Here is an 11130-nt window from a genome sequence, read left to right as displayed (position 1 = left end):
CCCGCCTACGAGTCGGAGGAGGAGGAGAAGTGCAAGCCCATGTCCTACGAGGAGAAGCGGCAGCTGAGCCTGGACATCAACAAACTGCCCGGCGAGAAGCTGGGCCGCGTCGTGCACATCATCCAGTCCCGGGAGCCCTCGCTCAAGAACTCCAACCCCGACGAGATCGAGATCGACTTTGAGACGCTGAAGCCGTCGACGCTGCGCGAGCTCGAGCGCTACGTCACCTCCTGCCTGCGCAAGAAGAGGAAACCCCCAGGTACCTCCAAACCCCAAAATCTGGGGTCTTCTGCCCCATTTTCTGGTGGTTTTAATCCCCAGGGTTGGGTTTCCAGTTTTGGGCATCCCAAACCTTGGCCTCGCCAAGATGGCGGTGGGTGGGATTAAAAATGGCGGCGGGTGGGATTCAAAATGGCGGCCGCTGCTGGTCCCGGTTTAGTTGTAATAATTCAAGATTTTATTTTGAGGTTTCAGTATTTTAGATTTTAGAACGTACGTTCACAACAAAGCAGTTGGGGTGAGCCAGTTGGGTTTGAGCTGAGCCAGTTGGGATGAACCAGTTGGGTTTAGGATCAGCCAGTTGGGTTTAGAACCAACCAGCTGGGTTTAGAACCAACCGGTTGGGTTTAGAACGAACTGGTTGAGTTTAGAACCAACCCGTTAAGTTCAGGCTGCCCCAGTTGAGCTCAGGATGACCCAGTTGGGTTCAGGCTGCCCCAGCTGAGTTTAGGACTAACTGGTTGAGTTTAGAACCAGCCAGTTGGGTTTAGAATGAACTGGTTGAGTTTAGAACCAGCCCATTGAGTTCAGGATAGCTCAGTTGGGTTTAGAACCAACTGGTTGGGTTTAGAATGAACTGGCTGAGTTTAGAACCACCCAGTTGAGTTCAGGCTGCCTTAGTTGATCTCAGGATGACCCAGCTGAGTTTAGAACCAACCAGTTGAGTTTAGGATGACCCAGTTAGGTTTAGAACCACCCAGTTGAGTTTAGAACCAACCAGTTGAGTTCAGGATGGCCCAGTTGAGTTGACAACCAACCAGTTGAGTTTTGAACCAACTGGTTGGGTTTAGAACCAACCCATTGAGCTCAGGATGGCCCAGTTGAGCTCAGGATGGCCCAGTTGAGTTTTGAACCCACTGGTTGGGTTTAGAATGAACTGGTTGAGTTTAGAACCACCCATTGAGCTCAGGATGGCCCAGTTGAGCTCAGGATGGCCCAGTTGAGCTCAGGATGGCCCAGTTGAGCTCAGGATGGCCCAGTTGAGCTCAGGATGGCCCAGTTGAGCTCAGGATGGCCCAGTTGAGCTCAGGATGGCCCAGTTGAGCTCAGGATGGCCCAGTTGAGCTCAGGATGGCCCAGTTGAGCTCAGGATGGCCCAGTTGAGCTCAGGATGGCCCAGTTGAGCTCAGGATGGCCCAGTTGAGCTCAGGATGGCCCAGTTGAGCTCAGGATGGCCCAGTTGAGCTCAGGATGGCCCAGTTGAGCTCAGGATGGCCCAGTTGAGCTCAGGATGGCCCAGTTGAGCTCAGGATGGCCCAGTTGAGCTCAGGATGGCCCAGTTGAGCTCAGGATGGCCCAGTTGAGCTCAGGATGGCCCAGTTGAGCTCAGGATGGCCCAGTTGAGCTCAGGATGGCCCAGTTGAGCTCAGGATGGCCCAGTTGAGCTCAGGATGGCCCAGTTGAGCTCAGGATGGCCCAGTTGAGCTCAGGATGGCCCAGTTGAGCTCAGGATGGCCCAGTTGAGCTCAGGATGGCCCAGTTGAGCTCAGGATGGCCCAGTTGAGCTCAGGATGGCCCAGTTGAGCTCAGGATGGCCCAGTTGAGCTCAGGATGGCCCAGTTGAGCTCAGGATGGCCCAGTTGAGCTCAGGATGGCCCAGTTGAGCTCAGGATGGCCCAGTTGAGCTCAGGATGGCCCAGTTGAGCTCAGGATGGCCCAGTTGAGCTCAGGATGGCCCAGTTGAGCTCAGGATGGCCCAGTTGAGCTCAGGATGGCCCAGTTGAGCTCAGGATGGCCCAGTTGAGCTCAGGATGGGTCAATTGAGTTTTGAACCCACTGGTTGGGTTTAGAATGAACCGATTGAGTGTAGAACCACCCAGTTGAGTTCAGGATGGCCCAGTTCAGTTTAGAACCAACCAGTTTGAGTTTTGAACCCACTGGTTGGGTTTAGAATGAACCGATTGAGTTTAGAACCACCCATTGAGCTCAGGTCAGCGCAGCTGGCACTCCCCAGTTGACTTCAGCCCGTGCCGGTTGGGTTGAGCCCCCGACGCCCGTCCCCGCTGACGCGCTCCCGTTGTTCCCGGCAGAGAAGCTCGACGTCCTGGCCGGCTCCTCCAAGCTCAAGGGCTTCTCGTCGTCCGAGTCGGAGTCCAGCAGCGAGTCGAGCTCCTCGGACAGCGACGAGTCGGACTCAGGTTAGCGCCTCCCCGCGTCCCTCGCGCCCTCGTGGCAGAAATAAACTCGATTGCATCGCCGCCTCCGCCGTCCGCTCGTCTTTGGGGAGCCCCGGCCCCTCCTGAGCCCGCCCCCGACGCCGTCGGAATTCTTTTTGGTGGATTTTTGTTCAAACCCCGGAGCGAGCGCCGCGGGGTTGGGGTGGGGTTGGGGGTGGAGATGGAGGGAGAGGAGGTTTGGGGGGAAAATGGGATTGAACGGGGAAAAATGGGATTGAACGGGGAAAAATGGGAATTTATGGATAAAAATGGGATTTTGTGGGGAAAAATGGGATTGAACGGGGAAAAATGGGATTTTGTGGATAAAAATGGGATTTTGTGGGGAAAAGATGGGATTGAATGGGGAAAAATGGGATTGAATGGGGAAAAAATGGGATTTTTGTGGGGGAAAAAGGGATTTTATGGGGAAAATGGGATTTTGTGGGGAAAAATGGGATTTTATGGGGAAAAATTGGATTTTGTGGAGAAAATGGGATTTAATGGGGAAAAATGGGATTTTATGGGAAAATGGGATTTTATGGAGAAAATGGGATTTTATGGAGAAAAATGGGATTTTTGTGGGGAAAAATGGGATTTTTGTGGGGAAAAATGGGATTTTTGTGGGGAAAAATGGGATTTTTGTGGGGAAAAATGGGATTTTTGTGGGGAAAAATGGGATTTTTGTGGGGAAAAATGGGATTTTTGTGGGGAAAAATGGGATTTTTGTGGGGAAAAATGGGATTTTTGTGGGGAAAAATGGGATTTTTGTGGGGAAAAATGGTGGGGAAAAATGGGATTTTTATGGGGAAAATTGGGGTTTTATGGGGAAAAATGGGATTTTATGGATAAAAATGGGATTTTATGGATAAAAATATGGAGGAGATGGGATTTTAGGGAGAAAAAAAGATGGAGTTAAAGGGATTTTATGGAAAAAATGGGGAAAAAGATGGAGCAGATGGGATTTTATGGAGGAAAAAAGATGGATGGAAAAGGGTTTTGGGGAAAAAATGGGATTTTATGGGGGAAAAGTGGAGGAAATGGGTTTTTTATGGAGGAAAAGAATGGGATTTTATGGAAAAAATATGGAGGGAAAGGGATTTTTATGGAAAAAAATATGGAGCAGATGGGATTTTATGGAGAAAATTTTGGAGGGAATGGGATTTTCTGGATAAAAATGGGATTTTGGGGTGAAAAAAGATGGAGGGAAAGGGATTTGGTGGGAAAATGGGGAAAACGTGGAGAGAGAGAGGGATTTTATGGAAAAATTTGGGTTTTATGGAGAAAAAAAGGATGGGAAAGGTTTTTTATGGGGAAAAAAAAGGGATTTTTATGGGGAAAAAATGGGAGGAAATGGGATTTTATGTGAAAAACGGAATTTTATGAAGAAAAAATTGAGGGAACAGAATTTTATGGGTTAAAAAATTGGGAAAATGGGATCCTAAGGTTAAAAACATGGAGGAAATGGGATTTTACAGATTAAAAAAAATGGGGAGAATGAGATTTTCGGGCTAAATATGGAGGAAACGGGATTTGGGGGATAAATCCCTTTTTTATTTTACGGCGCTGGGCGGATCTGGGATCTGGAGGGAAAAATGAATTTTGAGGGAATTTGGAATTCCAAGTCCCCGGCGTCACTCCCTGCGCCTCCCTTGGGATAAAATCCTGATTTTTTTCCTGGTTTTTGTCCCAAATTTTTCTGGTTATTGTCCCCATTTTTCACGGTTATTATTGCAATTTTACGTGGTTGCTATCCACATTTTTCCTGGGTTTTATTCCAAATTTTCCTGGTTATTCTCCTGAATTTTCCTGGTTATTATCCCAGATTTTCCTGGATTTTATCCCACATTTTCTTGGTTATTATCCCACATTTTCCTGGGTTTTATCCTGATTTTTACTGGTTATTATCCCAAATTTTTCTGCTTATTTTCCCAGATTTTCCTGGTTATTTTCTTACATTTTCCTGGTTTTTATCCTAAATTTTCCTAATTCCCACCTTTCCTCACACCCGTCCCCGCCGTGGGTTTGGGATTTGTTCCCATCCCAAAATCCGAGGTTGAGCCAGGCTTAACTCCAGGACCTGGGAAGGGTTTGGTGCCTCCAGTGTTGGAAAATCCATGGAAATATTCGGGATTGAATTCCAGAGGGGGTCAGGTGTGGAGAGGGAGCAGAAATCCAAAAAAAATCCCCCAAAATCTCCTCCAAATAGGCAAAAATCCCAAATAAAATTAAATAATTCCAAAAAAAAAAAATAGTCTAGGATCTGGTGGTGATTTTCCAGAATTTTTCCAGGATAAATCCAGAATTAGAAATATTTGCACATTTTCGTGATTTTTTTAGAACAATTTAAAGGAATTTCTCATAAATTTGGGGATTTTTGGATGAGGTTAAAAAGGTTTTGTTGGAATTTTTAAACCTGATTTAAGAGTGGGAAAATCCAGGGATTGGGTGTTGAATTCTTCCCTGGATTTATCTTTTAAATCTTGTTTTCTGGGGGTTTTTCCTGATTTTTGCTTGATTTTCTATCAAATCCACCAAAATTAACAGGATTGGGCTCATCCCAAATCCAGAACTTTAATTTTTCCTAAAAAACTGGTGGTTGGAAGCAGAAAAACCTGGGAAAGGCATTTTTGGGGATGAATTTCACTCCAAATCACCAAATCCAGATTTTTTTTCCTAGAAAACTGTGATCTGCCCCAAATATTTTCCCCAAATCTGTTGATTTTTATGTTCCTTTTTCCAAGATTTCTCAGCCTTGGAAGCACCAATTCCTCACTCCCTAAAAAATTGGAAAATTGGATTTCTTGGATATTTGGGAATAATAAAAGTGAGAAAAGGACTCCAAAAATTCACTTTTTTCATGGAATTTCACCCCAGGATTTGGGAATTTGGATCCGTCCGTCGGCGTTCCGCTGTTTGGGTGGGAATAAAATCAGGATTTTGGGGGAAATTTGGGAAAAATCCCATAAGTTTGACATTTCTGCCCCAAAATTACCTGGAACTGAGTTTTCCATCAATCCTGGATTTTATCCCCGTGGATTCGGGGTTGAAGGTTCACTCATGGGTTGGCTTGGGATCTCCAAAATCCGGGAGGATCCTTCTGGGAACGCGATTCCGACTCGGATCCGACAGCCGGGGAGGAAGTTTGGGGTCATCCTTGGGTTGAAATCCTTGGAATCTTCTTGTGGACCAGGAAATTCCAATTTGGACCCAGAATCGGTGATGGAAGTTGGGATCATCCTTGGGTTGGGATCTCCAAAATCCACGATCATCCTTCTGGGAATGCGATTCCGACTCAGATCCAACAGCCGGGGAGGAACTTTGGGATCATCCTTGGGTTGAAATCTCTTCTGGACCAGGAAATTCCAATTTGGACGCAAAATTGGTGATGGAGTTTGGGATCATCCTTGGGTTGGGATCTCCAGGTGATCTCCATGGAACCTCACGATTCCGATGGGGACCCAACAATTGGTGATGGAATTTGGGATCATCCTTGGGTTGACATCCCTGGAATCTCCTCTGGACCAGGAAATTCCAGTTTGGACCCAAAATCGGTGATGGAGTTTGGGATCATCCTTGGGGTGGGATCTGGCATCTTCTCTGGACCAGAAAATCCCAACTGAGACCCAAAATCGGTGATGGAGTTTGGGATCTCCAAATTCCAGGGCCGTCCTTCTGAACTAGGAAATTCCAGTTGGCGATGAAGGTTGGGATCGTCTTTGGGATCTCCAAAGTCCAGGGTCATCCTTCTGGGAGCGCGATTCCAACTGAGAGCCAGCAACCGGTGATGAACGTTGGGATCATCCTTGGGTTGGGATCTCCAGGTGAACTCCGTGGAACCTCACAGTTCCAACTGGGACCCAAAATTGGTGAAGGAGTTTGGGATCATCCTTGCGTTGGAATCCCTGGAATCTTCTTGTGGACCAGAAAATTCCAACTTAGACCCAAAATTGGTGATGAAATTTGGGATCATTCTTGGGTTGGGATCTCCAGGATCTTGTTTTGGACCTCGTGATTCCAACTGGGACCCAGTGGCTGGGAATGAAGGTTGGGATCATCCTTGGGATCTCCAAAATCCAGGATGATCCTTCTGGACCTCTCAATTCCGACCAGGACCAACAACCAGCGATGGAATTTGGGATCATCTTTGGGTTGAAATCCTTGGAATCTCCGTTTGGACCTCGCGATTCCAACTGGGATCCAGCACCGGTGATAGAATTTGGGATCATCCTTGGGTCGAAGTCCTTGGAATCTTCTGGACCTCGTGATTTCCAGCCGGGACCGACGACTGGCAATGGAATTTGGGATCATCTTTGGGTTGAAATCCTTGGGATCTTCTTGTGGATGTCGTGATTCCACCTTGGATTAACAATTGGCGATGAAGGTTGGGATCGTCTTCAGGTTGGGTTCTCCAGAACCCAGGATGATCCTTCTGGACCTCTCGATTCCGACCGGGACCAACAACCAGCGATGGAATTTGGGATCATCTTTGCGTTGAAATCCTTGAATCTCCTTTTGGACCTCACGATTCCAGCTGGGATCCAGCGATGGAATTTGCCGAGGTTCTCCCCCTGGGGCAGCGACATTCCCAGGACATCTCATCCTGTGGAATCCATGGATTTTCTTGGCCGTTGGATCTTTTTCCGACAATTTTCCCTCGTTTTTTTTTTTGGCGGCAAAATCCCCAATCCCAGAAATCCCTGGGGAATTCCAGCCCCGTTCCCGATCGGTGCCGTCGGGTTTGTCCGGAGCCGTTCCCGAATTAATTCTTTTTCTTTTCCCCCTTTTTTGGCAGAAATGGCGCCGAAGTTGAAGAAAAAAGGGCACTCGGGGCGGGAGCAGAAAAAGGTAGGAATGGGATTGGGATCGGGATTGGGTCCGTGGGATTGGATCCATGGGTTGGGATTGGATCTGTGGGATTTGATCCATGGTTTGGGATTGGGTTGGGATGGGATCCATGGATTGGATCATTAATTGGGTTGGGGTTGGACCTGTGGATTGGGATCGGATCGATGGATTGGAATTGTATTGGGGTTGGATCCATTAATTGGCATTGGGATTGGATCCATGGATTTGGATTGGATCCATGGATTGGATCCATGGATTTGGGTTGGGATTGGATCCATGGATTGGAACGGGATCCGTGGATTGGGATTGAATCCATTAATTGGGGTGGGTTGGATCCATGGATTGGGATGGGATCTATGGATTGGGTTGGGGTTGGATCCATGGGTTGGGTTGGGGTCCATGGGTTATGAGTGGATCATTAATTGGGTTGGGATTGGGATCCATGGATTGGGATCGGATCCATTAATTGGGGTGGGGTTGGATCCATGGATTGGGATTGGATCCATTAATTGGGGTGGGGTTGGATCCACGGGTTGGGTTAGGATCCATGGATTGGGCTTGGATTGGGATTGGGATCCATGGATTGGGGTTGGATCCATGGATTGGATTCGGGTTGGATCCACGGATTGGGATTGGACGGGTCATTCTGATGACTAAAAGCCGTTTTTCATGACACATAAGAACATTTTGGTGTCCAAAACCATATTTAGATGACCCAAGAGGTCGTTTCAATGACCAAAAGTCTATTTTTATGTCCAAAACCACATTTGGATGACCCAAGAGCGCATTGTGGCGTCCAAAACTGCATTTGGCTGACCCCAGACCGTTTCAGTGACCAGAAGACCATTTTGGTGTCCAAAACCACATTTTGCTGACCCAAGAGATGATTTTGACCACCTAAAGACCATTTTAGTGTCCAGAACCACCTTTAGGTGACCCAAGTTATTTTGACCACCGAAACACCATTTTGGTGTCCAAAACCACGTTGTGATGACCCAAGAGCTCATTTTGGTGTCCAAACCACCTTTAGATGACCCAAGAGCTCATTTTGGTGTCCAAAACCACTTTTAGATGACTCAACACCTCACTTTGACCACCAAAAGACCTTTTTGATGCCCAAAACCACTTTTAGCTGACCCAAGAGATCATTTGGTGTCCAAAACCACATTTGGATGACCCAAGACCTCACTTTGACGCCCAAAACCACATTGTGATGACCCAAGAGCTCATTTTGGTGTCCAAAACCACCTCTGGATGACCCAAGAGGTCGTTTTGGTGTCCAAAACCACATTTGGATGACCCAACGGATCATTTTGGTGACCAAAAGATGTTTTTGATGTCCAGAACCATCTTTACATAACCCAAGCGATCGCTTTGACAACCAAAATTTTGGTGACAACCAAATCCAGCCCCTTCCAATGCCACCACCACCTCACTCCCACCGCCGAACCCGCGTTTCTCCACCCCACCCAGAACATCTCCGCCCTTCTAACCCCTCCCTCCTTGCGCAGCACCACCACCACCACCATCTTGTTGGGATGGCCCGAGAGGAGGAGGATGGTGGTGGGTGGGGAAAGGAAGGCTCTTCACTCTTGGTGTCCATCATGGTCTTGTTGGGATGGCCCGAGAGGAGGAGGATGGTGGTGGGTGGGGAAAGGAAGGCTCTTCACTCTTGGTGTCCATCATGGTCTTGTTGGGATGGCCCGAGAGGAGGAGGATGGTGGTGGGTGGGGAAAGGAAGGCTCTTCACTCTTGGTGTCCATCATGGTCTTGTTGGGATGGCCCGAGAGGAGGAGGATGGTGGTGGGTGGGGAAAGGAAGGCTCTTCACTCTTGGTGTCCATCATGGTCTTGTTGGGATGGCCCGAGAGGAGGAGGATGGTGGTGGGTGGGGAAAGGAAGGCTCTTCACTCTTGGTGTCCATCATGGTCTTGTTGGGATGGCCCGAGAGGAGGAGGATGGTGGTGGGTGGGGAAAGGAAGGCTCTTCACTCTTGGTGTCCATCATGGTCTTGTTGGGATGGCCCGAGAGGAGGAGGATGGTGGTGGGTGGGGAGAGGGAGGCTCTTCCCTCTTGGTGTCCATCATGGTCTTGTTGGGATGGCCCGAGAGGAGGAGGATGGTGGTGGGTGGGGAGAGGGAGGCTCTTCACTCTTGGTGTCCATCATGGTCTTGTTGGGATGGCTCAAGAGGATGAGGATGGTGGTAGGTGGGAAAGGGAGGTTCTTGGGTCTTGGTGTCCACCAGGGTCTTGTGGGGATGTCCAAAATGCCAGAGGATGAGGATGGTGGTAGATGGGAGAAAAGGGAGGTTCTTCACTCTTGGTGTCCATCATGGCCTTGTTGGGAGGGCCCAAGAGGAAGAGGATGGTGGTGGGTGGGGAAAGGAAGGTTCTCGGGTCTTGGTGTCCATCATGGTCTTGTTGGGATGGCCTGAGAGGAGGAGGATGGTGGTGGTTGGGGTTGGGGTCTTCTGGAAGAAGGTGAATGGGGGATGAGGGAGGTTCTTGGGTCTTGGTGGCCACCAGGGTCTTGTTGGGATGACCCAAAGAGGATGGTAATAGATAGGGGAGAGGGAGAGTTGTGGGTCTTGGCATCCACCAGGGTCTTCTTGGGATGGCCTGAGAGGAAGAACGTGGTGGGGGGTGGGGAAAGGGAGGTTCTTCACTCTTGGTGTCCATCATGGTCTTGTTGGGAGGGCCCAAGAGGAAGAGGATGGTGGTGGGTGGGGAAGGGAAGGTTCTCAGGTCTTGGTGTCCATCATGGTCTTGTTGGGAGGGCCTGAGAGGAGGAGGAGGATGGTGGTGGGTGGGGAAGGGGAAATTTTGGGGTGTCCACCATGGTCTTGTTGAGGTGTCCCAAGAGGAAGAACATGGTGGTGGGTGGGGTTGGGGTCTTCTGGAAGGTGAATGTGGGATGAGGGAGATTCTTCACTCTTGGTGTTCACCGTGGTCTTATTGGGATGGGCCAAGAGGAAGAGGACGGTGATAGATAGGGGACGGGTCTTGGTGTCCATCATGGTCTTCTTGGGAGGGCACGAGAGGAAGAACATGGTGGTGGGCAGGAAAAGGGGGGTTCTTGGGTCTTGGTGTCCACCTGGGTCTTATGGGGATGTCCCAAGAGGAAGAGGATGGTGGTAGATAGGGGAGGGGTCTTGATGTCCATCTGGGACCTGCCAAGAGGAAGAGCAGGGTGCTGGGTGAGGTTGGGCTCTTCTGGAAGGGGCTGGGTGGGGGAAAGGGAGGTTCTTGGGTCTTGGTGTGCACCGTGCTCTTCTCGGGATGTCCCAGTATTGTAGAGGATGAGGATGGCGGTAGATGGGGGAAAAAGGGAGGTTCTTGGGTCGTGGTGTGCACAGTGGTCGTGTTGGGCTGTCCCATCATCTCAGAGGAAGAGGATGGTGGTGGGTGGGGTTGATTCCTTCTGGAAGATGATGGGGTGGGACTGGGAGGTGATGGACCATGCCCTGGAAGTTCTCCTGGTCCCACCAGTGTGTCCTTCCTGGGACATCCCAGAAGAGCAACATTGGGCGGGGTTGGGAGCTGATGGACCATGCCCAGGAAGTTCTCCTGACTTCACTGCATGTCCTTCCTGGGACATCGCAGAAGAAAAGGAGAACATTGGGTGGATGGGACTGGGAGGTGATGGACCATGCTCTGGAAGTTCTCCTGGTCCCACTAACGTGTCCTTCCTGGGACATCGCAGAAGATCAATACTGGGTGAGGTTTGGGGTTGATGGACCATGTCCTGGAAGTTCTCCTGACCTCCTGCATGTCCTTCCTCCGCAGCTTTGCACAACGCTCTGCCTCAGCAGCCCTCGAGGCCCAGCAACCGGGCGGCGGCGCTGCCCCCG

At 49.5% G+C, this 11130-nt stretch overlaps 1 protein-coding gene across 1 annotated transcript in view; it reads left to right on the top strand.

The window, feature by feature from the left end:
• The window catches only part of LOC102043769 (bromodomain-containing protein 2-like), a gene marked incomplete at its 3' end in the record, with an annotated part of 31577 nt that overhangs the window by 17733 nt on the left and 2714 nt on the right, over positions 1 to 11130 (top strand). Inside the window, exons 7-10 of the mRNA XM_031065586.1 lie at positions 2 to 259; positions 2310 to 2417; positions 7228 to 7280; positions 8792 to 8923. Of these exons, the coding sequence (XP_030921446.1) occupies positions 2 to 259; positions 2310 to 2417; positions 7228 to 7280; positions 8792 to 8923 (551 nt within the window). The remainder of the gene's footprint in view (position 1; positions 260 to 2309; positions 2418 to 7227; positions 7281 to 8791; positions 8924 to 11130) is intronic.

The sequence above is a fragment of the Geospiza fortis genome, unplaced genomic scaffold (assembly GCF_000277835.1).
Source record: "Geospiza fortis unplaced genomic scaffold, GeoFor_1.0 scaffold739, whole genome shotgun sequence".
NCBI classification, from domain to species: domain Eukaryota; kingdom Metazoa; phylum Chordata; class Aves; order Passeriformes; family Thraupidae; genus Geospiza; species Geospiza fortis.
Note: the sequence above shows the minus strand (reverse complement) of the source record. Positions and strands in the feature narration are given on the sequence as shown.